This window comes from Phyllostomus hastatus, unplaced genomic scaffold, assembly GCF_019186645.2.
Source record: "Phyllostomus hastatus isolate PE091 unplaced genomic scaffold, TTU_PhHast_1.1 phas_scaffold_501, whole genome shotgun sequence".
In the NCBI taxonomy this organism is placed as follows: domain Eukaryota; kingdom Metazoa; phylum Chordata; class Mammalia; order Chiroptera; family Phyllostomidae; genus Phyllostomus; species Phyllostomus hastatus.
The window spans coordinates 9,444,607-9,472,196 of NW_025334033.1; the positions used below are offsets into that span (position 1 = coordinate 9,444,607).

A 27,590-nucleotide genomic window follows, 5' to 3' on the forward strand; every position below is an offset into this window, starting at 1 on the left:
TTGCCATTTGTGCTGGGGATCCTGTTTCTTTCTCCACGCTACACTCTGCAATGCCTCTCTCCTGCATCAGTTTCTCCCACTCTGCTGCTCCTATCCATGATGCATACAATCAAACCTTTTTTTTTTATTTTTTCTCTTACAATTGACCGTTAATATCATGTTAGTTTAGTTTCAGGTGTACAGCATAGTGGTTAGACATTCATATAGCTTACAGATTTCACCATCTTTAAAAAAAATTAAAACTCTCCTGACCCCACATCCTTCATCTACTGCCCAATTTCTCTGTTCTTTTCCACTGAAATCGCTCCTATTAAAGCCATGTCCTGCATCTTACAAAGCTCATGGTCCATCTCTTTGATACTTCATTTTGTCCTGCCTTACTAGCACTTTTTTCTAGTCTCCTTTGCTAGTCTTCCTCTGCCAAGTCTCTAACCGTGGAGTGCCCCACAGTTCTCTCCTTGGCCTTTTCTATAACTGTGCTTTCTGCCTTAGTAACCTTATCCATTCTTCTAAGACTAATGACTCTGAAATCCACCATCTCCTGTGCAGACTCTTCCCTGAGCTGCTGACTCATATATTTAAGTGCATCTTAAACAGCTTGGTCAGTTCAAAACAATTAAGATCTCTTCCCAATCTCAGTAAATGATTCAGATCTACTTTAGATCACTCTCTTTCCTCCCATCACTGCTCACAACCATCCACCCTTGTCAGCTCTTCCTTAGAAGTAACTTGAAGTCTGACCTCTGCACCATCTCCAGTGCTACAACCTGGGCCGGGGCACCCTCCTCCCTTGGCCACTGCTTGGGCCTGTCTGATGCTCTCCTTGCCTCTACTTGTGCCTCACAACAGTGTCCTCTTGGTAGTGGAGAGCTATTTGGAACTTAGGACAAGTCATTTTCTTTCTGCCCGGTGCCCTCCAATGACTTTACTTACACCTAAAATAAAATCCAAACTCCTCCAAAAGTAATATGAGAAACTTGGCTTGATCCTGATTTGAAGGGAAATTTTTAAAAAGAAAACAGCTAACATTGGAGACGGTCAAGGAAATCTGATTGTGGGCTATGTATCAGAGGACATTAGGAAATCATTACCTTTCCTAGGTATAGTAATTCATTCAAGGTTATGTAGGAAAATCCTATTTTTAGCAGGCGTGGCTGATGTATTTAGTGGTAAAGTATCATGTCTGGAACTTGCACATAGCATGGTAAGAAGCATATTAATACAGAGAGAAAGCAAACATGAGACAATATTAACAAGTATTAAATTTAGGTGGGGAGTATAAGAGTATTTACCAAACTATTTTGACTTCTCTATAGATTTATATTTTGTAATAGCAAGTTAAGAGGAAGAAATCCCCATGGCTAGCTGTGGCCCGGAGCCGTCTCCTGCCCAGCCTCCGGTCGCCTCCCTGGCCCCCTGCCCTCCACCTGCCCAGGTGTTCACCATGTGGCTCCCTTCTGTCCTTCACGTTCACCAACCATCCCAGGGCCTCTGGGCATGGTGTCCCCTGCTTGGAATGCTCCTCCCTCCCATCTTCACCTGCTGCATTGTCTTCTGACTCACATCTCACCTCAAAAGTCACACCTCTGAGAGGCCTTTCCTACCATCCTAACTCGGGTAGCGCCCCCCATCTAGTTACCAGCATTGCTTTCTGTTTCATAGGACCCAGTGCCATGTTTGCTTCAGCTTACTTGGTTACTAGGCAGTTCACCTACCGTTCCGCTGCTCGGGGCTCCTGAAAGCAGAGGCCTCACCTCTTCTGTTCACACATCGCTCAGGACAGTGTCAGACGCCATCGATGCCCATGCAGAGCGTGCATGAGTGTGTGCTGGCACAACAAATGTGCCTCCAGCTCACCCTCTTGAGCACCGCTCCTTATCATACAACCTGCTAGAAGCCCTCCCTTGTCTCTGCCGCGTGCACCCCCACATCATCGTCATTGTGCGTTGGCTGAGAGTTTCATGATATTTCAAGGTGTCCTGGAAATCTGTATGATGTAGAATTCGTGATTAACAATACTGTATCATATACCTAAAACTTTGCTAAGAGGATAGGTCTTAGTTGCATGCTCATACCACCAAAAAATCCGAAAGTATATAGGAAACTAACTGTTGGAGGTGATGGATTTGTAACTGGAAAAGACACCGGCATTCAAGCTGCCTGTCACTACCAAATCCAATAAGCAATGACAGTGATTGAATCTTTTATAGGCGCTTTATTCAGATGGCCGGTGATCCGAGAAGATGGCAGGTTCATACCCTAACAAACCATCTCCCTCTCTCTTTCCCAGCCAGATCTTTTATAAGGGGGTTGGGGGAGGGCAAACAAGGTGTCAGCGAAAGCCTTTGAAATTCAACAGTTGCCTCCAAGGGGGAAGGGTAGTCTCTGGCTTCTTCCTGGTACAGACTGTCTCCAAGAGGTCATCTGCTTACTCTTAGGTGCCAAGATAGGCCTTATCTGTAGTTACTGAAACAAAAACTTAACATACACATTACTTGCTAGATTTATGACTATTTACCTTAAGCTAAATTTTCCCAAGTCTTAAGCCTCTATCAGATTTATGGGCGTATAATACTTATCTCCAAACATGTCAAGTTGTATAGTTTAAATATCTCCAGCTTTGGTATGTCAACCATACTCCAGTAAAGCAGTTGGGAGGAAAGATGTTAGCAACAGCAGAACCACGAATGCCTAAATTCCGCCCTGCTGATCATCCCCTGCACAGGGACAACCCCAAGAGAGGCTCACGTGTTACAGGAAAGAGGAGCTGGCTCTCAGCAGGTCTGCCCAGGGCCCGCCGGTAGTATGTGGGTTCTTGACTTAGTACAGGAAAGAGTTCACGAGTCTAGGTGATTTCCAGAGTATGTTTATTACTGTCTGGGATGGTGAAACAAGGGAGGGCCTAGAAGCAACGGGAGGGACAAGTGGGAAGATGAGCCTAGGCGGCGCTGCGTTGCCTCACTAAGAAGTCAGAGAAAAGGGGCCTGGGAAAGGTTCGGGGGTTAGCCCAGGACGAGCTGCCACTGCCCTCTGCTCCCTGGCTGCAAGTCTCCTGGGGACCCTTAGCGTTTAGGAGATGCCGTGCCTGTGGGGGCAGAATTGCGTGTGCTCCTGAGACCAGGAGCCAGTGCTGTGACTTTGGTGTTTGTTGTTGTTGTTTTGAGGATTTGAAAGGCCAGAAGTTTAGGGAGGGTGGGGGGGGTCTCAATAGAAAAGTCATCAGCTTTACGCTAATGGACCAAAAGGAGATTTACCGCATTCCCTTAACTTCCTCTGTCCTGGGTGTGGTTGGCTCAAATGGTGATAATTGGACTTCTGCTCTCCCAGAGTAGGGTGAGTTAAGCTCTTTGCCCTCTGGTTGGGGAGGAGTGTACACCATTTACTCTCAAGTGTCCTTTTAGGAAGGATGGGTTATTCCTAGATGGCTTCCAACTGTTAGTTTATCTATCTGTCCCACTTTCCCTTATCCGTTTATCCTGGCTCCCTAGCCTGCCTCACAAGGAACAAAGGCAAGTAGAAAATAAGGTACCACTTTATTACTAGCTGGGGTGGTGTGGAAATAAGATACCACTCTATTACTAGCTGGTAAAATGGGCTGGGGCATGTGCTTCACACCCTTAATGCCGCCTCTCCTGTCCCCTGAAGCCCAAACCAAATCAGGATCTCTGCCACCCTCTCCTGGACACATGACTAATGATAAATGTGGCCAGAGAAGCACCAAGCCCAGTGGCTGGGTCGCCCTGAGAAAGGAATCTGAATCTGGCTGTCAACCGCTTGGCTGGGTAGAAGTGGAGGAAAAGAGAACGCAACGAATATGCGTAAGAAAACAACAGTCGGATTAGTATTCCTCTTTTAGGAAGGAACAAGGTTTCCTAGGGTGAGAAGAGAAACTAGACGTTCCCTTCCCCCAGGACTTGTAACCATCCTCCTCAGTAAGACTGCCTCCCCTTCAGCACTCCCCCTTGTAGGGACCACACCGCACTCCAGCAGCTGCCCCAGCCAGCACTCTGGGTATAACAGAGGTTCCCTATTCCTCATCCCCGCATTCACGCTGATCTTAATCCCTAGGAAATTTTTGAATCCATCCATAGCCCTCAGCCTTCTTCTAGCTCCTGCCGCAGTTGTCTCGGGTTTCCTGTAATGGTCCTTTGGCAGTTTTCCTGTCTTCCATCCGACCCTCATCAAATGCCCTGCACATTGTTCAGCCAGAGTGGTCATTCTGAAGTAAGGCAGAATTGGTCATCCACTGCCCTGCTTTTGTGGATTCTTCAGAGACTGCCCTTTACCCTAAGGGTAAAGATTATGCACTTAAGCTTACAGGACCTGACCGGCTGAGGCCCTGCCCACTTTCCCAGCACACTCTCAGCATCTCCTTCAACAGCTGTACACTCCAGCCACACTGAACGATAGAGTTGCAAACTTCATGCTCATTCTTGCCTTCCCTGCTATTTCTTTTTTTTTTTTTTAACCTTTTTCCCTATGTCCCATTCTCTCCTAATCGTCCTTCAGATGTCAGCAGCTAGAGGCATTATGTCTGTATCTTAGAATCGGCGTATTCAGTGACCTGCTGAAGTCTCCACCCTAGTGGGCAAGCACACCTGTGTTCCCTCACAACATCCTGAGCTTCCTCCAGTTGGCCCTGAGCCACTGCATTATCACTGCCGCTTCCTTTTTTTGACTTCACTCTGCTGTGAAATCTGTGAAGGCAGATTCTATGCTTTTCCCAGAGCCTACCCAAAGGACACCTGAATACAAGAACAGGAGAAAACGTTCAGTGTATCTGTCTTGCATATTTGATTTTTGGCTCTACTGTTAAAATATTTAACTCTCCTGCAGGCAGACAAGTTGCTAAAGTCCTTGAAAGCCCACCTGAAACATCAAGCAAGAAAAGAAAATGAAAATCAGGTAAGTAAGGTTTCTTATCACCTGTTTAGCAAAACTGCCATATTTAGTTAATGAATAATAAGCACAATTAGTGGTGGCTTTTAAGACATGCTGGTTTTTTTACCACAGAGATCATTATTGGTTGTAGTGAGTCCTTTCATTATGACTACTGGGTAAAAATGGCAAAACTGTCTTGCAGCAAGAAATGTGTTGAATGAAATATTCCCATGCAAATGCAAAAGTTAACTACTAGTTGCCAAAAAGTATGAGATAGCATCGTGTGCGTAGGGAAGTCAATTCATAGTCAGAACAACCCCAGTTCAGTAGAAGCTCCGTCATTTCTTCTTGTGTGGCCTCATACTCCTTGATTCTTAGTTCTCCGCTCTGCTGCGTGAGTCTTGTGAGAGTCAGGCGAAGTGGGGACGGTGGAGGAGAACTGCAGTGAACTGTAAACCACTGCTGACAGGAGAGGTGGTCATGGCTGCCCTGAATCCACACCAGAGAGTTCTGAGGAGCACGATACCGAAAGGGTCAATAGTTGCTTCAGTCGGGCTGGGTGTCTTCACTTGAGACAGAGGAAATTGTTGAACGGCCGTAACGAACTGGGCCCTGGCCAGCAGTTCCTGGAAATGAAGGTCAATGTAAACATGAACTGAAAATCTAACTTTCTCGTCTCTGTAACTATATTCTGAGTTACAAACATTTTTAAACTTTCAATATTCAAAATTTTTCTGATTCCAGGATTTCATTAACTAAAAATAGGAAAAAGTTTTTTCAATTAATTGAAAGTTTTTACATCAAATAAATCATTTCATTTATATGTGCGCACGTGCGTGTTTTAAATTATTAAGGATAGCCCTGACTGGTGGCTCAGGGGATTGGGTGTCATCCTGCAGACCAAAAGGTCTCCAGTTCAGTTCTGGGTCAGGGTATGTGCCAGGGTTGCCCTGAGCCTCACCAAAACCAAGGGCGACTACACTCTCAGAAGGTGGGGTCCAGGTACCGTAGTGAAATGGACTGAACAGTCAGAATACAAGGCAGTCTACTCACGTGCAGAGTACCAGGTGTCTACTATAGTCTAAAATATTAGGTTTCTCTGTAAGGAAATTAAATGGTTATCAAGCAAAAGCCTTCTGGCCTTCAAGGATCCCCTGGGTGATAGCCTCCTCCCTACCTAAGGAACCTAGTGGGTCAGATTCCACAAGATAACAAGCACTCACACAGCAAGCTACTAATGAGGTTTTTGCACTGAAATATGAATAAAAGGCCAGCAGTCATAGACATTTGAGGAAAGCCTGTAGTCTGAGAGAGCTTAAGATAAACAAAATGAAAAAGATTACCCTAAAGAAAACAAAGATAATGTAGAAAAAGAAAGCTTTAAAAAAAAATGCAACCTCATACCCTGATGGGTGTGGCTCAGTTAGTCATCATCCCACAAAGGTGGTTGCAGATTTGATCCCTGGGCATGGCGCGTGCCTGGGTTGTGGGTTCAGGGTGCTTACGAGACCAATCTGTGTTTTTCTCTCATGTTGATGTTTCTCTTCCTCTCTTTCTCCCTCTCTTCTCCTCAATAAATAAACAAATAAATAGATAGATAAATCTTTTTTAAAAAACCTTACAATAACTTATTGATTTATCAGCTTTTAGAATCCAGCTACCCAGAAAAGGCACAGGTGATTCGATTAAGGTTACATAACAGGCTGTAGTTTTAGCAACTTGGAAACTTAAGAAGAATAGATGTCAGAAGTTGAGAGGTGAGGGGACATATAAGGGTACTAATAAGTTTCCAAGCTAGATATTTTATATACAATGTGGAACAAGATTTAGGGTCTTTAAGTATGTTTAAAACTACAAAGGGAACTATTAGAGTGACTAACGTGGTGAGAGTCTCTTAGGAAGAAGATGGGGAGATGAGTGGTGCAAATGAGGTCATTTTAGCACATGATAGGCAGTAAAAATAGCTATTGAAAATATAAGTAAAAAAAGAAAATGTAAGTGAATATCTCTTCAGCAAATCACTAGTGATATATAAGTAACCACCTGTAATTAAACCTGAGAAATAGGAAGGCTAGACAGAGAACTAATTGTTTTCATTATAATCTCATTAGTATTTGAATTTTTTAAAGATTTTATTTACTTATTTTTAGAGAGGAGAAGGGAGGGAGAGAGGAGAGAAACATCAGTGTGTGGTTGTACACCCCCTACTGGGGACCTGGCCTGCAATGAGGCAATCTATATAAACCATCCAAAAAAAGTTGTGACATTAGCTGTAATTACTGTTAGTCGTACTGTTATAGTATGCTGCCCAGCACATAGCATATATTCAATAAATTAATACACTTTTAGTAATTTGCTTATTTACTCACACTGAAATAATGTTACTTGCTTTCCTAGCCTAGTCTTTCAGCCTGGGTTGTTAAATGTGATTATTTCCTTTTGAATACTCTGTGTGTCTTGTCCTCCTTGCCTGTAATTTAGTGCTCAAGAGTTTCAAAGATGTCTTTTGTAGTGTACTGTATGTTTTTTATTCCGTCTAAATGCTGATTCTTCCTGAGAGCTATACTTCTATACATAGGACATAGCAGATCAATGTCTCTTTTCAGGATGAAAGTCAGACTTCTGCATCCTCTTGTGATGAGACCGAGATGCAGATGACCAGCCGGGAACAAGCTGAGAGGCATCCAGCTGGGCGTGTCGCCAAGACAAGGAAAAGGCGCAGGACTGTCCACCACAATCCTGACTCCCAAGTAAATGGACTTGTGCAAACTGAAGATAAGCCCCTACCCGTGCCAGAATTGGTATATTCTTAAGGAACTTTCTTTTTACTTCCCTTATGCTGGCAGGTAGCAGTAAACCCTGTGTGTTGTGAGCCCCGTGAACGCACAGAGCCATGTGTGGGCTGCTCGCCGTCTGCCCTGGTGCTGGTGCTCAGGAAGCACTTACTAAGTATTAAGCACAAATTAAATATTTGTTGGAGAAATATGAACCTTCATTAAGTGTTTACTTAAGTGAGGTGTAGTACATAAAAAGGCAAGAAAAACCAACATTAAATACAATTTTTTCTCTCTCTCCTATCCTGTCCCAGGCCATGTGATTGCAGGGGCCTGGCTCACTTGCTTTGAGAGGACTCTGATTATATTATCCTTTCATTCAAATGTAATTAATTAATTAATTAATTATTTTTAGAGAGGGAAGGGAGGGAGAGAGAGAAACATCAATGTGTGGTTGCTGGGGGCCGTGGCCTGCAACCCAGGTATGTGGCCTGACTGGGAATCAAACATGCGACACTTTGGTTCACAGCCCGCGCTCAGTCCACTGAGCTACACCAGCCAAGACTCTTCAAATTTATAATTTTTACAAAATGTGGCCCTAGTATTTATTTTGTAGCTTTGTACAACCCTTAGTCATTAGCCTATCAGGGTCTCTTAGTGTTAGTTTCTCATCCCTGAGAGAGTTAGTCCTGCCATTTGTGCCTTCCAGTGATCCCTAGTATTTCTTAGTCCCAGATTCATATGCTGTGACTCTTGGTGAGGCAGAGAACCAAATCTGCCACACAAAAATTTTACTCTCCTATCCCTGCCTGGTGTAGCTCAAAGGATTGAGCTCGGGCTGCAAACCAAAGGGTTGTAGGTTCGACTCCCAGTCAGGGTACATGCCTGTGTTTCGGACCAGGTCCCTAGTGGGGGCCACATGAGAGGCAACCACACATTGGTATTTCTCTCCCTCTCTTTCTCCTTCCCTTCCCCTCTCTCTAAAAGAAAATAAATAAAATTTTTTAAAAATCTTACTCTCCTACTTTTCTTTAACTCTTTCCCTCCTCACCTTGGTACCTAGCTTTTCAAGGCAGTGATTACTTTTGTAAAAAATATCTGACTGTATGCAATGTTTTTACATTTTTGAAAAGGTTTTATTTACTTATTTTTAGAGAGAGGGGAAGGGATGGAGAGAGAGGGGGAGAGAAACATTGATCGGTTGCCTCCCGCATGCCCCCAACTTGAGACTTGGCCCACAGCCCAGGCATGTGCCCTGACCAGGAATCAGACCTTTTGGTTCTAAGGCTGGCGCAAAAAAGCCACACCAGCCAGGGCAATGTTTTTAAATTTTTTAATGATATGTTTTTAAATTGAAATGTAAGTGACATATAAGATTACTTTAGTTTCAGATGTACAACCTAATGATTTGATCAATGTTTGTATATATTGCAAAATGAGCACCATATGTCTAGTTAATATACATCACCATGCATAGTTACAAAAATGTTTTTCTTGTGATGAGAACTTTTAAGATGCACTTTCTTAGCAACTTTCAAATGTGATAACCACTTATCATTTAAATCATTTATTTCCTTTTAAAATATGTAACAGGATCATTCAGAGATAAAAGCAAGTGATCCCACTGAGTTCCAGAGTCAAGAAAAGCAGGACGCCCAGACTGTCAGAACTGCTGCAGATGTTCCTTCTCTGCCAGATGAGAACCAAGGAGTAGAGAATACGGTGTCCTCAGGAAAAAGGAGAATAAATGGTATGCCAATTAACTAAAACTCCAAAATTGCAAGGGCAGCCACATGCCTTATGTTGCTGTGGCTGCTGTCACAAAGCACTGCACACTGGGTGCTGCGAAACTACAGGTCTGTTCTCTCATGTTCTGGGGGCGGGACATCGGAACCAAGATTCCTGCAGGGCCTTGCTCCTCCCCGACCCTGGGTGGAGCTCTTCCTGGCCTCCATCTGCCTCCTGGTGGTGGCAGCTGACCTTTGGTGTTTCTTGGCTTGCAGCTGCATCCCTGTTTCTGCCTCTGTTGTGTGACTTTCTCCCTGTCTGCTTCTAAGGACACTAGTCACGTTGGATTAGGGTTTCCACCTACTGTCCTCGTCTTGACTTGACTATGTCTACAAAGACCCTATTTGCAAATAAAGTTATATCACAGTTACTGAAGGTAAAGATTTGAGCATATCTTTTACAGGGATAGAGTGCAACCCTTAACATCATTGTGTAGAACTTCTAAGCATTTGACGAAACAAAAGTTAGAACCAAGTGTTGTAGGCCATCAGATCATCTTTACTTATAGAAACCAGGATAAGAATGGTAGCTGGGAAGTTTAGGGAAGTTGATGTCTACTCAGTGATGAGGGGAGCCCGCATTTTGTCCATTAACTCCTTCTGGCCCACTCCAGAGACAGGTGCAAAGACCTGTTCACCTATTTAGGTGGAATTTTTTTTTAAGACTTCGTTTATTTTTAGAGAGAGGTGAAGGGAAGGAGAAAAATATCAGTGTGTGGTTGCCTCTCATGCATCCTCTACTGGGGACCTGGCCTGCAACCCAGGCATGTGCCCTGACTGGGAATTGAACTGATGACTCTTTGGTTCGCAGCCTGCACTCAGTCCACTGAGCCACACCAGCCACGGATCAGCCAGTTATTTAAGTGGAGCTGAAAAGTCTACCTTCCTGTGGTGTGACCTTTTTTATTATGATAAATATATATTCTTCTTAGACTCTAACCTCCTAAAAACCTCTCCTATAAACTTTCTCAACTAAAAGTTTGTTTCAGTAAAACCAGAAAACTTCCATTTCACATACTTAACAGGGCTTGGTGCTTTCTGATTCCATTCCTCAGGAAGCCTGCGGAGTACAACAGTGTCTCAGCGTCCATTTCAGCCCAGCCCCTCCACCTTGGCTAGTGCCTGCCAAGCAGTTAAATGCAGCATTTCCCATGTTGGGCCTTCCCCATTATCCCCAGAACTTTGCGTTTCTTGTGAAATCTAGTTCCAGGAGGTCGAGGTTCTGTTTCCATAGGAAACAGTCTGGTAAGTCTGCAGTTTTTAATAAGCACCCTGGGTTTGGAACTTCCTTTGTCTTCTGGTGTATATGCCTCATAAACCCATTTTAAAATTGTAATTTAGACAGTTGTCAGGAAATATGACAAGGAATCAGAACAGGGTGAGGAATTACAAATGTCTTCCATTCCACCAATTATTGTATTCAGGAGACGTAGGTCTAGGACTCAGTTTCTATGTCATAGAAAAACAGTGTGGACCCACTAAGTCAAGTTCACCTAATGAAACAGGCTATTTGAAGGAGAAAAATCTGATCACGTAGTTAGTTTCTGGTAAGAGAACATTTTTAAACTTTTTTTTGACATAGTTTGCAAACTTAAAGTTGCAAAAATAGTACCAAGAATTGCTGTGTATGTTTAATCTACATTTCCCAAATGTTAACCCTTTACTACATTATTTTCTCTGTATATTTATGTACACATATACATACATGTATGTGTGGTATATATTTGTTTCCTGAACTGTTTGAGAGTGAATTGCATATGTGTGCCTCTTTGCAAACCTAAAAGCTTCGATGTATATTTCCTAAGAACACAGCTACCTTCTCTCACGAGTGCACAGAGTATAAAAGTTCACTGATGTGGCTTCGTGCTGTAGGTCGCAGCGAACCGTTGGTAACTGCTGCTTCTCAAGTTACAGCACAGTCTCAAAGGATATCCACAGTTACCTGAGAAGGCTATTAAAATGCTGTTTCCTTTCAACCACACGTCTGCATGTGGCAGCATTTGTCTTCAGATATGTACACTTCAACCAGGACGACATTTCACAATGTGTATCTGCAGAAGCAGAGAATCCAAATGCCTTTTTTGAGTCAAACATTAAAGAAATTGTTTTTAAAAAAATGCTACTCTACTCACTGTTTTTATTAGAATTTTTAGCATTTTTCATAAATTTGCTAACATTTAATGGCCATATTGTTAAAATTTTAGTAAATCAAATGTTTTTAAGTATCTGGCACATATTGATAGATATAACTAATATACATGAAAAAAATTCTTTGGGGGTCTCAATTTTTGAGAGTATAAAAGGATTCTGAGACTAGAAAGTGTGAGAAATTCTAATGTAATTTCTATAGATCTTATTTAGTTGCATCAATTTTTTCAGTAATTATTCCAATATAATTCCATCATTGTGTCTCTTAAAGGGAAATCTCAGCTCATCCTTTGCAATTCATTGTCACCTTTCTTTAATCTACTTTAACCTTTAATTCTCAGTCTTCCGTTGTCTTTCAGGATGTTGATATTTTCAATGTAGGCAGGTTTGGCAGGGCGGGGTGGGGGGTCTTCTGGTTTGGTTTGTCTTGTGTGCTGATGGTTAGATGCAGGTCAGCCACTTGTAGCTGGAGTCCCACAGTGATGTTGTCCTTCGGAGTCAGCACCCACGGAAGCACAGGGGTTAGTTTGCCCCGTGCAACACATCATCTGGTGTTGGTGTCTCGTAAGTTGCTTCTCTGTAAAGTTACTTTTTTTTTTTAAATTTACTTTTTAGAGAGAGGGGAAGGGAGGGAGTAAGAGGAGGAGATAGGTGAGAGAAATATCTATGCGTTGCCTCTCACACCCTAACCGGGGACCTGGCCCTCAACCCAGGCAGGTGCCCTGGCTGGGAATCAAACCAGCAACCTTTCCATTCACAGGCCAGTGCTCAATCCACTGAGCCACAGCAGCCATGGCTAAAGTTACTATTTTTATATTTGTAATTAATATCTTGTGAAGAGTGACTCTGACTCTGTAAATATCCTTTCTTTTCTTACAGAACTTTTCTCTCTGGTGTTAGAGCCACAGTCCAAGCAGAAGCCCATGTATAGACACAAAGGAGCTGGGGAAATATGCTAGAATGCTAATGGTGTTTCCTAGGCTGGTGGGATTGTGTGATTTTTATCGTTCTAGTTATAATAATAAAATACTTATAGCGAAAGTTATGAAAAAAGTGTTTTTAAACTTCTGGCCTAACTTCTATACCAGGCAGCATAATGTTTCTGCCTACTTGAAGCACGTGAGCTAAGATTTTAGCGGCACTGTAGCGAGTTCTCCGTGAGCCCTGTGTGCCGTGACCCCCACCTCCTTGGCGGAGCCTGTCTCCTGAGTATGCGCGTGTTGACTCTCAGTCCTTTGTCAATGGCAGGAATTTGTTGAAGTCTTTTCATTAGTTCGGTATCTTTGTGTTCAGGTAATGAAGATTCAAAGGTACCTTCAGAAAGAAAGAAGTCTGTCTACACAGATGGGTTTTCCAAATCTGGAAAAAATAAAAGAATTGCAAGCACGACTCCAAGTAAGTTTTGCACACAAAGAAGCAAAGTGACAGGGCCCCTGGCTGCTGCGGAGAGCCGGTGTGCGCGGGCCTCGGACCTCGGGCTGGTGCCTGCATTCTCTCACTGCCCAGCTGCAAGACCTCGGGCAACTTACTTGTCCTCAGTAAACCCACTTCCTCAGTGAAAAGTGGGAATGGTTGTACTGCGTATTTCATCAGGCCAATATATAGATTAATTGAGACTGTTTTTCCACTTCTGATTACCTAGAATAGTAACTAGCATGTAGCAAGTACTCAGTAAATATCTGAGAATGAATGTCTGTAAAGTACTTGGCACACCATCCACCTTTTAGTAAATTCCGTTTTTGGTTTTTTTTTTTTTTGATAAGTCTAAGGGACTCCATTTTTGAACAAATAATTCTGCCCTATTGCTCGGCACATCGAATATTGATTACTCAGCATATATTAGAATTTCATATACTTAATTAAAATATTCTTTTTTCAAATTGATTTTAGAGAGAGAGAGGAAGATCAATTTGTTGTTCCACTCATTTAGGCAGTCACTGGTTGATTCTTGTATGTGCCCTGCCCAGGGATCAAACCTGCAACCTTGGCACATCTGAATGATGTTCCAACCAACTGAGTTAGGTACCTGGCCAGGGCAAATATTCTTAATTAGAATGTACATATATATTCAATTAATTAAAATAACATAGAGCAGGGGTCAGCAAACTACTGCCTGCCTTGGCCTATCTTATAGCCCTTGTGCTAAGAATGGTTTTTACAGTTTTAAAGGGTTTTATTAGAAGAATATGAGACAGACCATACCATTTGTGGCCACAAAGCCTAAAATATTTACTCTCTGCCCTATACAGGAAAAGTATGCCAATGCTTGGCATAGAGCTTTCTAAGGATTTTAAAATGTCAAATTTATAGTTAAATAATGCCATGTGATTCATTGCTGAGGTGAGAGGACAAATCTGCTATTCTTTTCTTACCCTCTGGACTAAACTGAACTGTCAGCAGTGAAATAGACAGCGGAGAGATGTTGAATGTTTGATCATTTTTAGGATATGTTTTGTCCGTGAGTTCCAAAAACTAAATGTTTTGAAATAAAATTTTGGTAAAGATGATGGTGACATTGAGTGTCAGGGATGCAGAGGAGAAAATAAGTGTTAACAGAAGAACAAAAGGAAGGTGAATTTTGTTATTAATTTTCATATTTTGCGGAATGTTCTAGACTTTAAGAAGCTTCATGAAGCTCATTTTAATGAAATGGAGTCCATTGATCAATATGTTAAGAGAAAAAAGAAGCATTTTGAACAACACAATTTACTTAACGAACTAAAGGTAATTATGTTCTTAATGGAACTAAGGTATTTGATTTTTTTTTTTTTTAAATCCCCACCTGAGGATTTTTTGTTTTCATTGCTTTTAGAGAGAGAAGAAGGGAGGGATAGGTACAGGGAGAGAGCAAGAGAAACATGGATTAGTTGCCGTTTGTGCATGCGCCAACTGGGGTCGCCCTGACTTGGAATCGAACCCTCAACCTGCCAGTGTACGAGACAATGCTCCAACCAGCTAAGCCACGCTGGCCAAGGCTAAACTATTTGATTTTAATGTTGATACTGTGTATACGCTATGGTTAATACAGCCAGCTTTCTATTACTCCACTAGTGGAATGGATTTGTTTGACTTAATGTATCTTTATTATCTTAAATTGCTTTCCTCCACCATGAGGATTTTCAAATCCCTCCAGATAAAACAATGACACCTCACTATACAGAATGAATTCCAAAGTGGCAATAAGTTACAGTTTCCTATATTCAGACATGGTGCCTCTCACCTTTGTTGAGATGGACTGATTTGTAGCCGAAACCATCTTTCCTGTCTCTCACACAAAGGAAAAAGGGGTGACTAGCAGTGGCTGACGTAAAGGCTCTCAGTGATAAATGACTCCCTGGGAGCCCTCAGTCCAGGTCCTACAGGCCTCTACCCGGAGCCTGGGTTAGCAGGGCGGTGAGCTGGTAACATCCCGGGAAATGGATGCTGTTGTCTTACTTGGTGTCTGGTATTTGTGCCACACAGAGGCCTGGGAAACATTTATTTTAAACTTTTAATACATAACCAACCACCTGCTATTTCTCAAAAAGAATTTGTGGCAGTTGTAGTATTACAACACAAAACAGTATACAGTCAATTTAGAAAGGGCAGAAGATGAGCACTTTAGCAGGGACATTGTCATTTTATCGCTCAGTTGAGTTTTGAGTGTTCTGATGCTGATGCCAACAAGGAAATGCACTGGGTGATAAATTCTAAATCATAATTTAAAAAACACATAAGCTTCTCAGTAAGAAGCTTAATCTTGGGAAATAAACATTCCTTTCAACAGATTTATAAAACCACTGTTACATGATTGAAGACACTGTCGAGAAATCTTCAAGCAAAGAGCAACAAAGCCAAGGCACAGCTTTAAACGTTGCCGTTCCTTCCTCACAGGAATTCCTTCCATGTTAGTGGCCGAACAACATGGGTGGAGAATTAGGCGATGTTTAGTGTGTCCATAATACTTTGTTAAATATTAGCAAGGGCTAGGTATCATTGCATTCACAGTTGAGTCCTGGGACAAGACGCCCATGGTAACACCGTAGAAAGTAGACATTTAGCTTCTGCATAGGCATGAGCTAATGACAAATGTGCCCGGGACACGGGGCTATTTGTTTTCCTTACCATGAAGCTAGGTCTGCTTCAGAACTTGACTGAAAGTCAAGCTTTCTGTATGACATGACATGGGTGAGTTGATTTTCCAGGTAAAAGTGAAGGGCAGGACAACTGTCTCAACAGTAAACATGAGTGTAGCCTTGAAGGTGTGTTGAATAAATGAGCAGCTTTTTTTATTTTTTAGTGTCAGCCCCATCTGAATGAGTTTAGTTCTAAAATCCTGCCCCACAGCCCTTATTTTAGGGATCAGCCTACAGATGGGTTAGTCAGTACTGGACTGACTTGGAGAATGGAGGGTAAAAGCGGTCACAGTGACTTCGCCGTAGCCGATGTGAAGTTTGGGGACTGGTCATTTGGGTAGTGACGGTAATGAGTGAGCGAATCATCTTTCCCTGATTTCCACGACTAGAGAGGGGACCCCCCTACTTTGATTTGTGGCCGAATGGCCCTCCACAAAGATCGGAAACCTTGTACCCCGAAATGCCTGCTTACTTTGTTAACAGTGATAATCATCAATGTTTTAAAAACATTGATAATATGAAAAAAATCCCAATTGGTATTTCTGTAATCATTCTGTTACATGCTGTTTATATGTTATATATATTTTTATGTTATAGTTGGCTATTTTTCTTTGAACTTATTTTAAATTTTTGCACATTTATAAGCCATTAATCTATATTAATGATATATATTACATGTTACAAATATTTTCTCACAGTTTATCTTTTAACTATATTCATGGTGGCTTTTACCTTGTAGAAGGTGTTTTTGTTTTATTTTTAGTTAAATCTACCCAGCTTTTTATTTTAAGGCTCTGAGTTTTGTTCATGCACTACCTGTCCCAAGATCATAAAATGTGCTCTTACATTTCTATTTACCATTTTGTTCTTTTTCCCTGTTTAATCTACAACCCATATTTTTATTATATGACTGAGTTCCTTTTTTCGTTAGAATAAGATTTTTATTGCTGAAAGAAAGGGAGGGATTGATGGGATGTTTGGCTAACAAAGTGAGTTAGTACCACCAGAGTCAGCAATATAATGTTACACCTGAAACAAGGCCAAGAAGACCGGCTCTCAGTGCACGTAGAATCATTTATGCATCATATGCTGCTCAGGCAGAGATGCAGAGCTGGTGGTCCTGGCACCAGCTGTGAACTGCAGGGAGACACAGTGAGGAGAGGGGAGTTTTAGGGGATGCATCGAAGAAGGCACAAAATGTGTGATTAGATACAACAGTATACCTCATAGGTCTGGCCTGGGTCCTCAGCTTACAGTAAAGATGTGTACTCACCAAATGTTTGTTTTAAATCTGTCTCACAACATTAGCATCTCCTCTGTTCACATATCAAAATTAGAGTTAACATAATTCTCTAGTTGTTTGTATTTATAGGATATAATCAGAATTTTTTTGTCATTTGACTTTTGTAGATTTCAGTCATCCTGCCTCTGTTGTCAGTTAGTGAAGTGACATTTCTTCTGCTTGCCCCAGAGCTTAGACTAATGACAATAAAACATCCAATTATTCTGTCTGCCTTGACAAATGATAACCTGAGTGGAGCTGTTCTCAGCCATTTCAGAGAGAGCATTTTCCTCCCACCCTTTTTTCTTTGGGTTTTTATCTTTTAAGAATTCTTTAAAACTATGTGAGGGTGGAGTAGGGGTAGAATTATTTGTAGATACTACGTGCTAATTGTGTTATAGGTTCTTTGAGTTGGTGTTTAATAATCTGCATTTCATGCTCTCAGAGTTACCATATCTCCAAGAGAACCTACTTATTCTCCCTTTCTGGCCATAGGATCTCTTTAAGCCACATTATTTCTCTAGTTAGAAAATACCTCAGTGCTTGGGAGTCAGGAATGGCTTTACTCAGTACATCCAGAAGTTAACGTTAACTCAGAGTCACCATAGCAGGGAGGATAGGATGAGGTAGGGGGGTTAAAAGTGGGGATGAAACAGGATAAATGGGAGTGCTCTTCTGCACTTTGCCAAGGAGACAATACTGTCTAAGAGGTCAAGCTTTAACGGTACACTTGCTTTTCTTCAGAAGCAGCCCATCACTAAGGGCGTGGTGGCAACTCCAGTTGGTCTCCAAGGAAGACTCTCCATGGCCCGCACGCCTGCGAGCCAGCGGCGTTCACAGGGCCGGGGCCGGGGCGCTGCAGATCAGAGCAGCTCGTGTGTGAAAGGGTCGGTCACGCGCTCCACTCTCTCCGCGACTAAAATGAACGTCAGGTAAAGAACTCCAACATGGGACTGAGGGCAGATCTGAAAGCTTTCAGCTTCCAGTACACATCAGGTGGACTACATCAAATGTGTTTTCATGGTGATAGAAAAAGAATGAGGAAAAGGATCAGAACAGGGAAGATCAGCAGATGGCATTTATAAGTTCTAATCTTTTCCTTTAAATTTGTATTTGGTTTCCTTCTTTCATCCAGCTTCCCTAAGCTCACATTTGTTTGATTCATAAGATAGAAAATAAGATATATGTAAAATGGAAAATATTTTCCATTTTATTAGTTTTGGGTATACCTGCAAAGATGTGTAAAGAGAAATCTTTTCCATTGACTTAAATACAAAGTTGAAGCTAAACTCCTATAGAAAATCTCAGTGCAGTGAATGAACAAACCTGGCACGTCTGAAAGTATGAACACTGTACCTGTTGGGCGCTGCAGTAACATAGCTTCTCACGCCCATTGACCCGTTTGGTTTGCTCGTACCTTTCCGACATCAGGGTACCCCTCAACTATGACTGTCCCCAAAGATGAAGATCTTCATCCTCCTTTTCTTTATTTTTAAATTTATTTTTTTAATCCTTCCCAAAAATTATGTTTATTGATTTTAGAGAGAGAGGAAGGGGGTGGGGAAAGGGAAACATAATTGGTTGCCTCCCATATGCACCCCAACTGGGAATCGAACCCGCAACCTTCTGGTACATGGAATGACGTTCCAACCAACTGAGCCACCAGCCAGAGCACACTCCTTTTTTTTAATACCAAAATTTTATTCTCTCCTTTTTAAAGAGCATTTGTGGCATCTGATAGAGCTGGTGTGTGGTAACGCTTCCCCAATGTGTACGATGATCTGGCATAGTTTTCAACACTTAAAAATGCCCTTGAGTTTGAAGTTGTATTCACTGACTTAGCTTGGAATGTGAGCTACTATACTTGGCAGTTTTGATTGTATTGAGCCCTGTTTCAGAGCGCCAGGGTCTAGCCCCTGGTTTACCGCAGTGTTCAAACAGCCTAGACTTCACAGCATCTGACAGAGCACATCCAGTCTTCCCAGCTCTGCTGTAGAGCCTTTGGTAATAATTTAGGGTGTTGATTCAGGATCACCATCAAATTATCAGTTGCAAGTCCAGAGGTCCTCTATCAACCCTCCACCACCAACCCTTTGTACATTTATATCTATCATCAGTAGTACTCATTGAATGTAAGATATCATCAACTGAGAACTCACCATGATTTTATGAGCCAGTAAAAAAGGTCACTGCCAGCTAACTATGACATGTTATCATTGTAAAATGCATCCTAATATCAGAGAATCCATGAAATACATTTATGGCAAATAACATTCTTCTAGAGATATGTAAGATCCGTTCCCATCACTCATTTGACATAGCAATCTCTAGTTCCCTCTAACTTGCCATCACCAGGAAGAGGAGAAATAAGGAGAGCTTCTTCGTGTACCTTCTAACATGTAACTCAGTCTGCTGCATGTGCTTCAGGCGCCGCCTAGCACTGTCATTGGCCAAGATGTTGAGAAGAGAATACAGCCATATTTTATACGCTTGACATAAGTTCTCTTGGTACAACTCATGTCTCGTACTCCACTGTCCCGTTTAGGTTTTCAGCTGCTACTAAAGATAATGAATACAAGCGCTCACTGACCAAGACTCCAGCCAGGAAGTCTCCACATGTGACTGTACCTGGAAATACCCCAACAGGCCAGGCTGTGCTTGGGACAAACCAGTTAAAGACCACAAAAAGGGAATCTGCTGCAGGTAAAACCAAACTGTTGGTTCACCTTTAAGCCATGTTTCCTGAAGTTAAGTAAGTCTTTCCTTGAAGCCTCTCCATATCTGTAAAATCTAAAGCAAACACTTCACTATAGCATATTTTTCATTTTATACTAGTGAGGGGAATGCCAGAGACACAAAGTAAAAACTGGTGTCCGCCTGAGAACTCTGTCCTTCCTGTCCAAGACGACTCCTAAGATGATGACCCTCCCTGACGAACATTCAGCCCCTTCTCAAACCCAGGGATTGGAAGGAGGATCACAGTATTCGCTGCAGCCTCTGCATGGTGCTGCAGGACCCTGACCTAACATGGACAGATGTCACGGTGTTGACTAGTAAACTGGATAAGCCACGATAAGCTGCATAGGTCCACACTGTCCACCTCATTATCATCTACAATGACCGGGAGGTTTTCAAAAGAATACTGTAAAACCACGTGAATGTTTAAAGCAGTGTCACCAACAGGTTGAGGCCTGTGTTGGAAAGCTGCAAGGTTCTCCTGAGAGTCCCATTGAATATGTCGGTCAAGAACCTTGATTACGCAGAAAAGATTGCCAGATTCCCTGAGACTAGAGGAATCTAGTTGGACTTCAGACTGGATCGTTGTTAGTAATGATCAGTGTGGAGACTCTGAGGATTTCTTCATGCCTTTGAGACCTAAATTAAGGACTGAATAGTGAGACTGACAACTGAATTTCAAGAGAAAGAACAGAGGTGGGAATAGTACATTTATATGATTCTTCCTCTAAATGATCTCGCATTCCCACACTAATCCTTATTCGTGTCTATATTAGCTGGCAAATGTTCCATGGAACATTCTAAATCATTCTGTAGTACACGAAGAAAGGGACTTGGGCAGAAGGCAGTGCTAAAAAATGGTGATCTTGCCTGAGAAACGACACTATCATTTTACGGAGAGCACTGTGCCCTCAGAGCTCCCTGAGCACCCCCCTTGTAATGGGAAGGGACTCACAAACGCTCTCAGATAAGTGCATGAGGCAGAAATTTCATGTGTACCGTATTCCGAGCTTTCTCCTCAAAGTAATTCAGGGCTGTGCCCTGTTGAGGTTAGATATTTTATTCCCCACATATCAAATATGAATTTTATAAATATGAAATCAAACTGTATGGTTTTTGTTTTTGCTGTAACTTGCTTCATTCACTCAGCATAATGTTTCAAGAATTATCCATATTTCCCTGGCCAGTGTGGCACAGTTGGGTGGTGTCCTGCAAAGTCAAAGGTTGCCGGTTCAATTCCCGCCGGGGCACAAGCCTGGGTTGCAGATTCAGTCCCTGGTTGGGGCATGTATAAAAGGCAACAACTGATGTTTCTCTCTTGCATCAATGTTTCTCTCCCTCTCTTCCCCTCTGTCTAAAATAAAAAATAAATTTAAATTTTAAAAAAAGAATTATTCATATTGATAAATGAGCTCACATTCATTCATTTTCACTGTTTTTCAATGGTATGGATATACAAGGTCTGTCCAGAAAGTACCTAGCCATGTAATATGAAAAATAGAGACATTTACTAAAGAAGATACAAGAAACCTTGTACACAGGACAATGACGCCTCAGTCCCCTTCAAAGTAGGTACCTAGGGACTTCACACAGTTCTCCCAGTTGCCATCAGCTCCCCGGTTGTATTTTCCTGAATCTCATTCACAGTCTCCAAATCTCTTCCCTTTCAAAGGTGATTTTAGGTTTGGGAAAAGCCAGAAGTTTCAGTGCACCAAATCTGGGTTGTAGGGGGGCTGAGTCACCTGGGTGATCAAAGAACTCTGCACAAGATGTGATGCATGAGCAGGCTCATGGTTGTGATGAAGCTACCAATCTCCAGTTCCCCATAACTGTGGACTTCTGAATTATCCAAATAGTTTGCATGGAGGAATGTTCAAGCTTAATTCAAAATTTGATGCAGATTCGTTGTCATATTCACTAAGTCATCTTGAATGCGACAGCCACACAGTACACATGCTCACTCAACAGCATCTACCACCCCCACTGACTAGTACAGTGAAGGCCTCATTGTTCACACATGCACTTTCCAGTCCACTCACCTTAGCTGCCAGGTTACATCACTGTCATGCAAACCATTCTCATTATATTAACAAATGGCTGGACTTTTTCCAGAGAGACCTCATATTTCAGTTTATCTATTTTACTGCTGAGAGACATGGTTATTTCCAGCTTTTGTTATTATATAGTGACCATTCTTGAATATGTCTCCTGTACATGTGTGAGAATTTCTCTAGACCTTGGGGTGGGGCTGCTGGTAAGAAGGATGTGCAGTTTACTATACTCACTGAATTGCACCAATTTACATTCTCAGCAGCAGTCTGTGATAGCTGCATCGATCCCCTCCTTCCCACTCTTTAATATCGACAAAGTGGGGTCACTTACACACAGGGCTTTGTGCTTTTCTGTTGTGACTAGGAGGTCCTAGATTCTCATCACGTATACAGGCGAGGGCTAATGTGTGACAGTAGCCTGCGTGCAGCCTATGAGCAAAGAGGGCTATTAAATGTGTGCCAGATATACAGCGCCCAGCTGCAGAAATATTTGGCTTTCTAAATAACATCCTGGATACTTTTTTATGGTACAAAAATTCACATTCTTAAATAATAGCTTTTATTAATAAACAGAATCATGAATCTTTTCATCTATATATGATTAGGTTGCTTGCAGGTTTTATATTTCTATTAATGAAAATGTTACTAGTAATGACATATAATTTTTAAGAAGGGTAAGTAATATCAGGTAAATAGCCTGAAAAACTACCCAGTTAATTCTTTTCAGTTTTTTAAAGGTTTTCTTTTTAGAGAGGGGGGAGGGAGGAAGAAAGGGAGAGAAACATCATTCGGTTGCCTTTTCATACACACCCCGACCAGGGATGGAAACCACAACCCAGGCGGGTGCCTAACCAGGAGTCGAACCAGTGACCTTTTGCTTTGGAGGACAATGCCCAACCAGCTGAGCCACGTGAGTCAGTGCTCCCCAGTAAATTCTTTAAACAGGATTCTAAACTCCCAGCTGATCCTAGGAAATACCATAATGTTTACGGACTGTTTGGAGAGCAGCTACCAGGGGAAGCAAATCTCAGTGGCTGCTGTTGCTCAATTATTCTTCTCTCTTCCTTTTTCACCCTACATCTGTTTCAAATTTTCGGGTAGATTATATTTTTAAGATTGAGAAGTGATATTTAATGAAAAAAAAACCCATAACAGGTCTTTTTATCTCTAACTACACCCTTGGGTTTTGTGTGTTGGCTTTTTCTAGCGTTTACCCCATTCAAGTTGTCGGTTGGCGCAGCACAGACTCCAGTTTCCAGTAGGAAACCAGTATTTGACCTGAAAGCAAGTTTGTCTCGTCCTCTCACCTATGAGCCACACAAAGGTATGTGGGGATGTTTTGAGGCACAAGACATGCGAAGACTTACAATTAACCAATTTCACATCCGAGCATGAGACTCAGATGGAACCCTACTCAACCACCTAGGGTTGCTGCCCTGTCCCCCATGATTAAAAAAAGTCTATTAAATAAGTATTAAATAATTGATTCAGTCAACATTTTTGTTATTCAAAGATAATTTCTAATCAGCGTTACTACAAAGAATTAATAAAATTTCAGCCCAAATCAAGAAACTTAGAAGTGAGCCTATGGGAAAATGAGTGTTTTGTTTACAACTTTCAAAGGATTCCAGGCTGGCTGCAAACTACCAGGCCAACAACCTGCTGCACTGACCAACCAGAGGTCATTCTTGGGCATATATTAAAGTATTCTTACATCTGTTTAAAGTATCAGTAGTTAATGTGATCTACCTTTCAGTGCTTTTGGAATTACATTAAAACAAAACAAAAAGTTCCTACAATAATCATGTTTAAGTAACATTTATCTTTAAATTACTAATGTCAATGAAACAAATATAATGTAAACATAAATCTTTTTAAAGATATTTATTTATAGAGAGAGGGGAAAGGAGGGATAAAGAGGAGAGAAACATCAATGTGCACTCGCCTGTCACACATCCCAACTGGGGACCTGGCCCACAACCCGGGCATGCGCCCTGACTGGGAATCGAATTGGCGACCCTTTGATTCGCAGGCCAGTGCTCAATCCACTGAGCCACACCAGCCAGGGCTGAAAACATAAATCTTATTTAGCTGTTAGAGTCAGGTCATCTGTGGTGGAAGGAAGAAAAGTCTACTTCTCCACACACCTCACTTTTTCTCCCCAGGTTTTGCCATCTGTGGCAATGGCCCCTCTCACTGATACATTGTCTACTGAGTTGTCTGGGCAGAAACCTCAGAGTCCCCTTTGGGCTAGTCCTTTTACCTCTACCCTTAAAAAAAGATCTTTAATCTGACTGCTCTTCACCCCTCCACTGTGATTCCCTCTGGTCCTAATCATCATCTCTTCCTTGGGCTTCTAGAACAGCCTCTTTGCCCCCTTACAACCTTAGAATCAAACAGCACATTACTGCCTTGCTTAGAACCTCCTCAGGTTTCCCATCTCCCAACCTCAGTCATCGCCTTCTCCCTTCTCTAAATTTGAGCCAATCACCCAGCTGTTTCAGCTCCTCAGACACCGAGCTCATTGCTACCTCCAGGTCCTTGAACTTGTCATCCCTCTCCTCTACCTGGAATACTGTATCCACAGACCTTTGCATAGCTTGCTCCCTCATTTTAATGGGACGTCCACTGAGCTGCCACCAGCTCAGGCCTTGACTCCCTGCCTCCCAGTCTTTACTCCTTAGCCTGTTCCCCATTTCACAGCACATGGCACCGCCTGGTGCTGTGTTTAGTTAGCTATCATCTACCATCACTGGCACACTAGCCCGAGAGAGCAAGAATTGTGACTACTTGGTTCACTGCTATGTCCTCAGCATCTACGACAGTCCCTGGCACGTGCAAGGGACTCAAGAAGTGTTTGCTGTGGGAATGACTGTGACCACCACTAAGTAAGTAGTACTTTAGCAGTTACTGATTGAATGATAGTGATGGTGCGAAAGTCATTTTTATAAAATGGGAAACTGCAAATGGTGATCACTGGTTCTCAGGCATGGGTCATACACTGTGCACGTGGAGCTCTACATGAACACTTGGAAACTTGGTCCGAGTTCTAAAGCCAACAAATTATTCCCAGTTGTTCCATTCTAAATATAGTCCAATGTGTACCAGTAATAACAAACTGCACAGGTAAAATACCACTTTAATATTAAACATAATACAGCGCAACCTCGGGATAAACTACATGGTTGTGATGGCTTCTTTTAAATTGCTATGTAATGGAGCCCTGGCTGGCATAGCTCAGTGGATTGAGCGCAGGCTGTGAACCAAAGCATCGCAGGTTTGATTCCCAGTCAGGGCACATGCCTGGGTTGCAGGCCATGACCCCCAGCAACCGCACATTGATGTCTCTCTCTCACTCTCTTTCTCCCTCCCTTCCCTCTCTAAAAATAAATAAAAATAAAATATTTTTTAAAAATTTCTATGTAATGGGAGTTTTTTTTCTTGTTTGTTTTTAGTATTAAGGTTTACTCTGTGAGTTTCCAAGGATTTAAAAAGTAGAACACAGCCCTGAAAGTATTTTTTTAAGAAAGTAGAACATAATATTTAAAGAAAAAAATGCAATTTCTATCTGTGGACTATGAAATTGAAATTAATAAAAGACACTGGCAAATGTGTATTAAAATATATATGTTGACAAAAAGCAAGTGACCACAGATGAATAAAATTAGGAATATAAATACAAGGGCCTTCATTAATCTCTTTGTCTCTGGTTCTAAACTAGGAAAACTTAAACCATGGGGAGAATCTAAAGAAAATAAATCCTTGAATGAGCATGTAAGCAGAGTTAGCTTCCACAAGAAAACTTACAAACAACCTCGTCTCCATACCAGGTGAGTATATAATTATCCACTTCTATAGTTCTTTTCATTTTGAAAGACTGCATATAAAAGCAGCACCTATCTGCCCCAACTACACACCTGGACATCCCTCCAGACACCAGTCCAGGTGCCCAGGGCACCTGGTGTGCAGATAAATGTAAATGTATCACTTCAGGGGAACCAGGCTTTCCAGGCTTCGAGGCCCTACACAGGGTAAACCCCAGGCTGATCCTTAGAGGCTTTCTTCTGCATGACAAACCCAGTTAAAGCCAGAGCTCGAGCCGATTCCCTGCATGAAACCCTCCTGCGACAGCATTACCTGTCATGTGACCTGCCTACATCCACCTGCCACCAAGACCTTTACTAACTATATTTGCTATTAAGATCATTAACTTGATCTCTAGGCTTTTTTTTTTCCCCCCCTTAATCCCTTTCCTAATGCTAAAGTCAGACCCTAGTTCCTAGTTCTAGCATTTTTACCAGACTAGTGAATTTTAAGCTTGACATTTGACTTCCAGAGGTCAAGATTTATCAATTAAAACAAAAACTACAGGGGTTGGATTCAAGCACCAAGGTGCTTTCTGGTTTTTAAGTTTGGACTTTGGTCTAACAAGTGCTTTAGAGTGGTCTGTTGTGAGTTTCACCAGTGCCTAATTAACATGCACCTGTGCCTTTTAGGGAGGAGCAGCGCAAGAAACATGAGCAAGAACGAAAGGAGAAAAAAGCAAAGGTTTTGGGAACTCGAAGGGGTCTCATTATGGCTGCAGATTAATAGTTTAACATTCTGTAAATATTCCTTTATTCTGAACCTTCTTTTGTAAATATTTTGTACTGTTTTTCCCACTTTAGTCAAAAGATCTTTTTCTTTCTCTGTTCTAAAGTAGCACGTGTTCATTACCTTAAAACTCAAAAATTCTTCCAAATGGTTTTAACCTAAGTCCCAGTACAACTCAGTTTTCTAACGACACCCATCCTATAGATTTTTTTATTCCATCCTATAGATTCTTGACCTACATTATTAATGCCAAGTTCCCTCTGCTAGCTCTAATATTAACACAGTTGTGATCCTCTTCTAGGCAAGCTTTAGTAGAAGTTGAACAGTAGGAAGAGGAATAGGATAAGCTGGGCAAAGTCACTTCTTCATCCTCTAGAGAATCTAATCACTTAATGAAACTGTGGGCCATATGTATTGGTTATGGCATCAATATTTTACCCATGTTGTAGTGGTTTTTTTCAAGCTTATGCACCTTTGTTTAGATTGTGTCATGTAATTGCCATCTCACTTAATATATTCTTAAAAATTCTGTAGCTTGTTCTAGCCTTGCTTATTTAACAATATACGAAGCCATATTGAAGTTGGAGGGTTGCTGCTTTAAGGATTGCTGTGCTGTCAAACTTATATCTTATTCAATTGATGGAGAGACTGGAGTTGCTTAGTATCACATCCATGTTTGCTACACATAAGTGGAGCTCTTCTGGGTTTTGTACTGCCTCAGATTTTCATAAATAAAATTTTTCCTCACGGTGGTAGATTCATTCTTTGTAAACAATTGTCTTCTTAGATTTGGTTGACCAGCTAAGATGGACAAGGTCCCTCGTGCTCTTCATCCTTTCCTGACCACACCCCGCCCACCCCAAGAAGTGACCATGTCCTTCTTTTGTGTTTTCACACTGATGAACCCACAGAACACGACACACTCCTGGGTGCTTAATCAACTTAGATTTTGCTGTCAGAAGGCACTGATCAGATAAATCAAGAAACCGTGGGGTAACTGTCAAATATACTGCTGCTGAGAAGGTAAAATTATACAACCATGTTGAAAAACAGTTTAGTAGTTTCTTTAAAAAGTTCAATGTGAATGGATCAAAAAACTATGGTACATTTATACAATGGAATTCTGTGCAGCAGAAAGAAAGAAGGAGCTCCTACCCTTTGCCACAGCTTGGATGGAGCTGAAAAGCATTATGCTAAACGAAACAAGCCAGGCAGTGAAAGAC

At 41.8% G+C, this 27,590-nt stretch overlaps 1 protein-coding gene across 4 annotated transcripts in view; it reads left to right on the plus strand.

Annotated features, from left to right (window-relative positions):
• The window catches only part of NUSAP1 (nucleolar and spindle associated protein 1), a 30,274-nt gene extending 3,146 nt beyond the window's left edge, over positions 1 to 27,128 (plus strand). The window contains exons 2-11 of one of the 4 annotated variants that reach the window (XM_045822843.1): positions 4,837 to 4,905; positions 7,488 to 7,631; positions 9,249 to 9,405; positions 12,884 to 12,985; positions 14,205 to 14,314; positions 17,735 to 17,919; positions 19,533 to 19,690; positions 22,982 to 23,098; positions 25,496 to 25,604; positions 26,271 to 27,128. In XM_045822843.1, coding sequence (XP_045678799.1) covers positions 4,837 to 4,905; positions 7,488 to 7,631; positions 9,249 to 9,405; positions 12,884 to 12,985; positions 14,205 to 14,314; positions 17,735 to 17,919; positions 19,533 to 19,690; positions 22,982 to 23,098; positions 25,496 to 25,604; positions 26,271 to 26,364 — 1,245 coding nt within the window. In that variant the 3' untranslated portion in view covers positions 26,365 to 27,128. Of the gene's footprint in view, positions 1 to 4,836; positions 4,906 to 7,487; positions 7,683 to 9,248; positions 9,406 to 12,883; positions 12,986 to 14,204; positions 14,315 to 17,731; positions 17,920 to 19,532; positions 19,691 to 22,981; positions 23,099 to 25,495; positions 25,605 to 26,270 lie in introns of all 4 variants that reach the window. The other 3 variants (XM_045822842.1, XM_045822841.1, XM_045822840.1) reach the window with 3 other exon arrangements.
• The last annotated feature ends 462 nt before the right edge of the window (positions 27,129 to 27,590 follow it).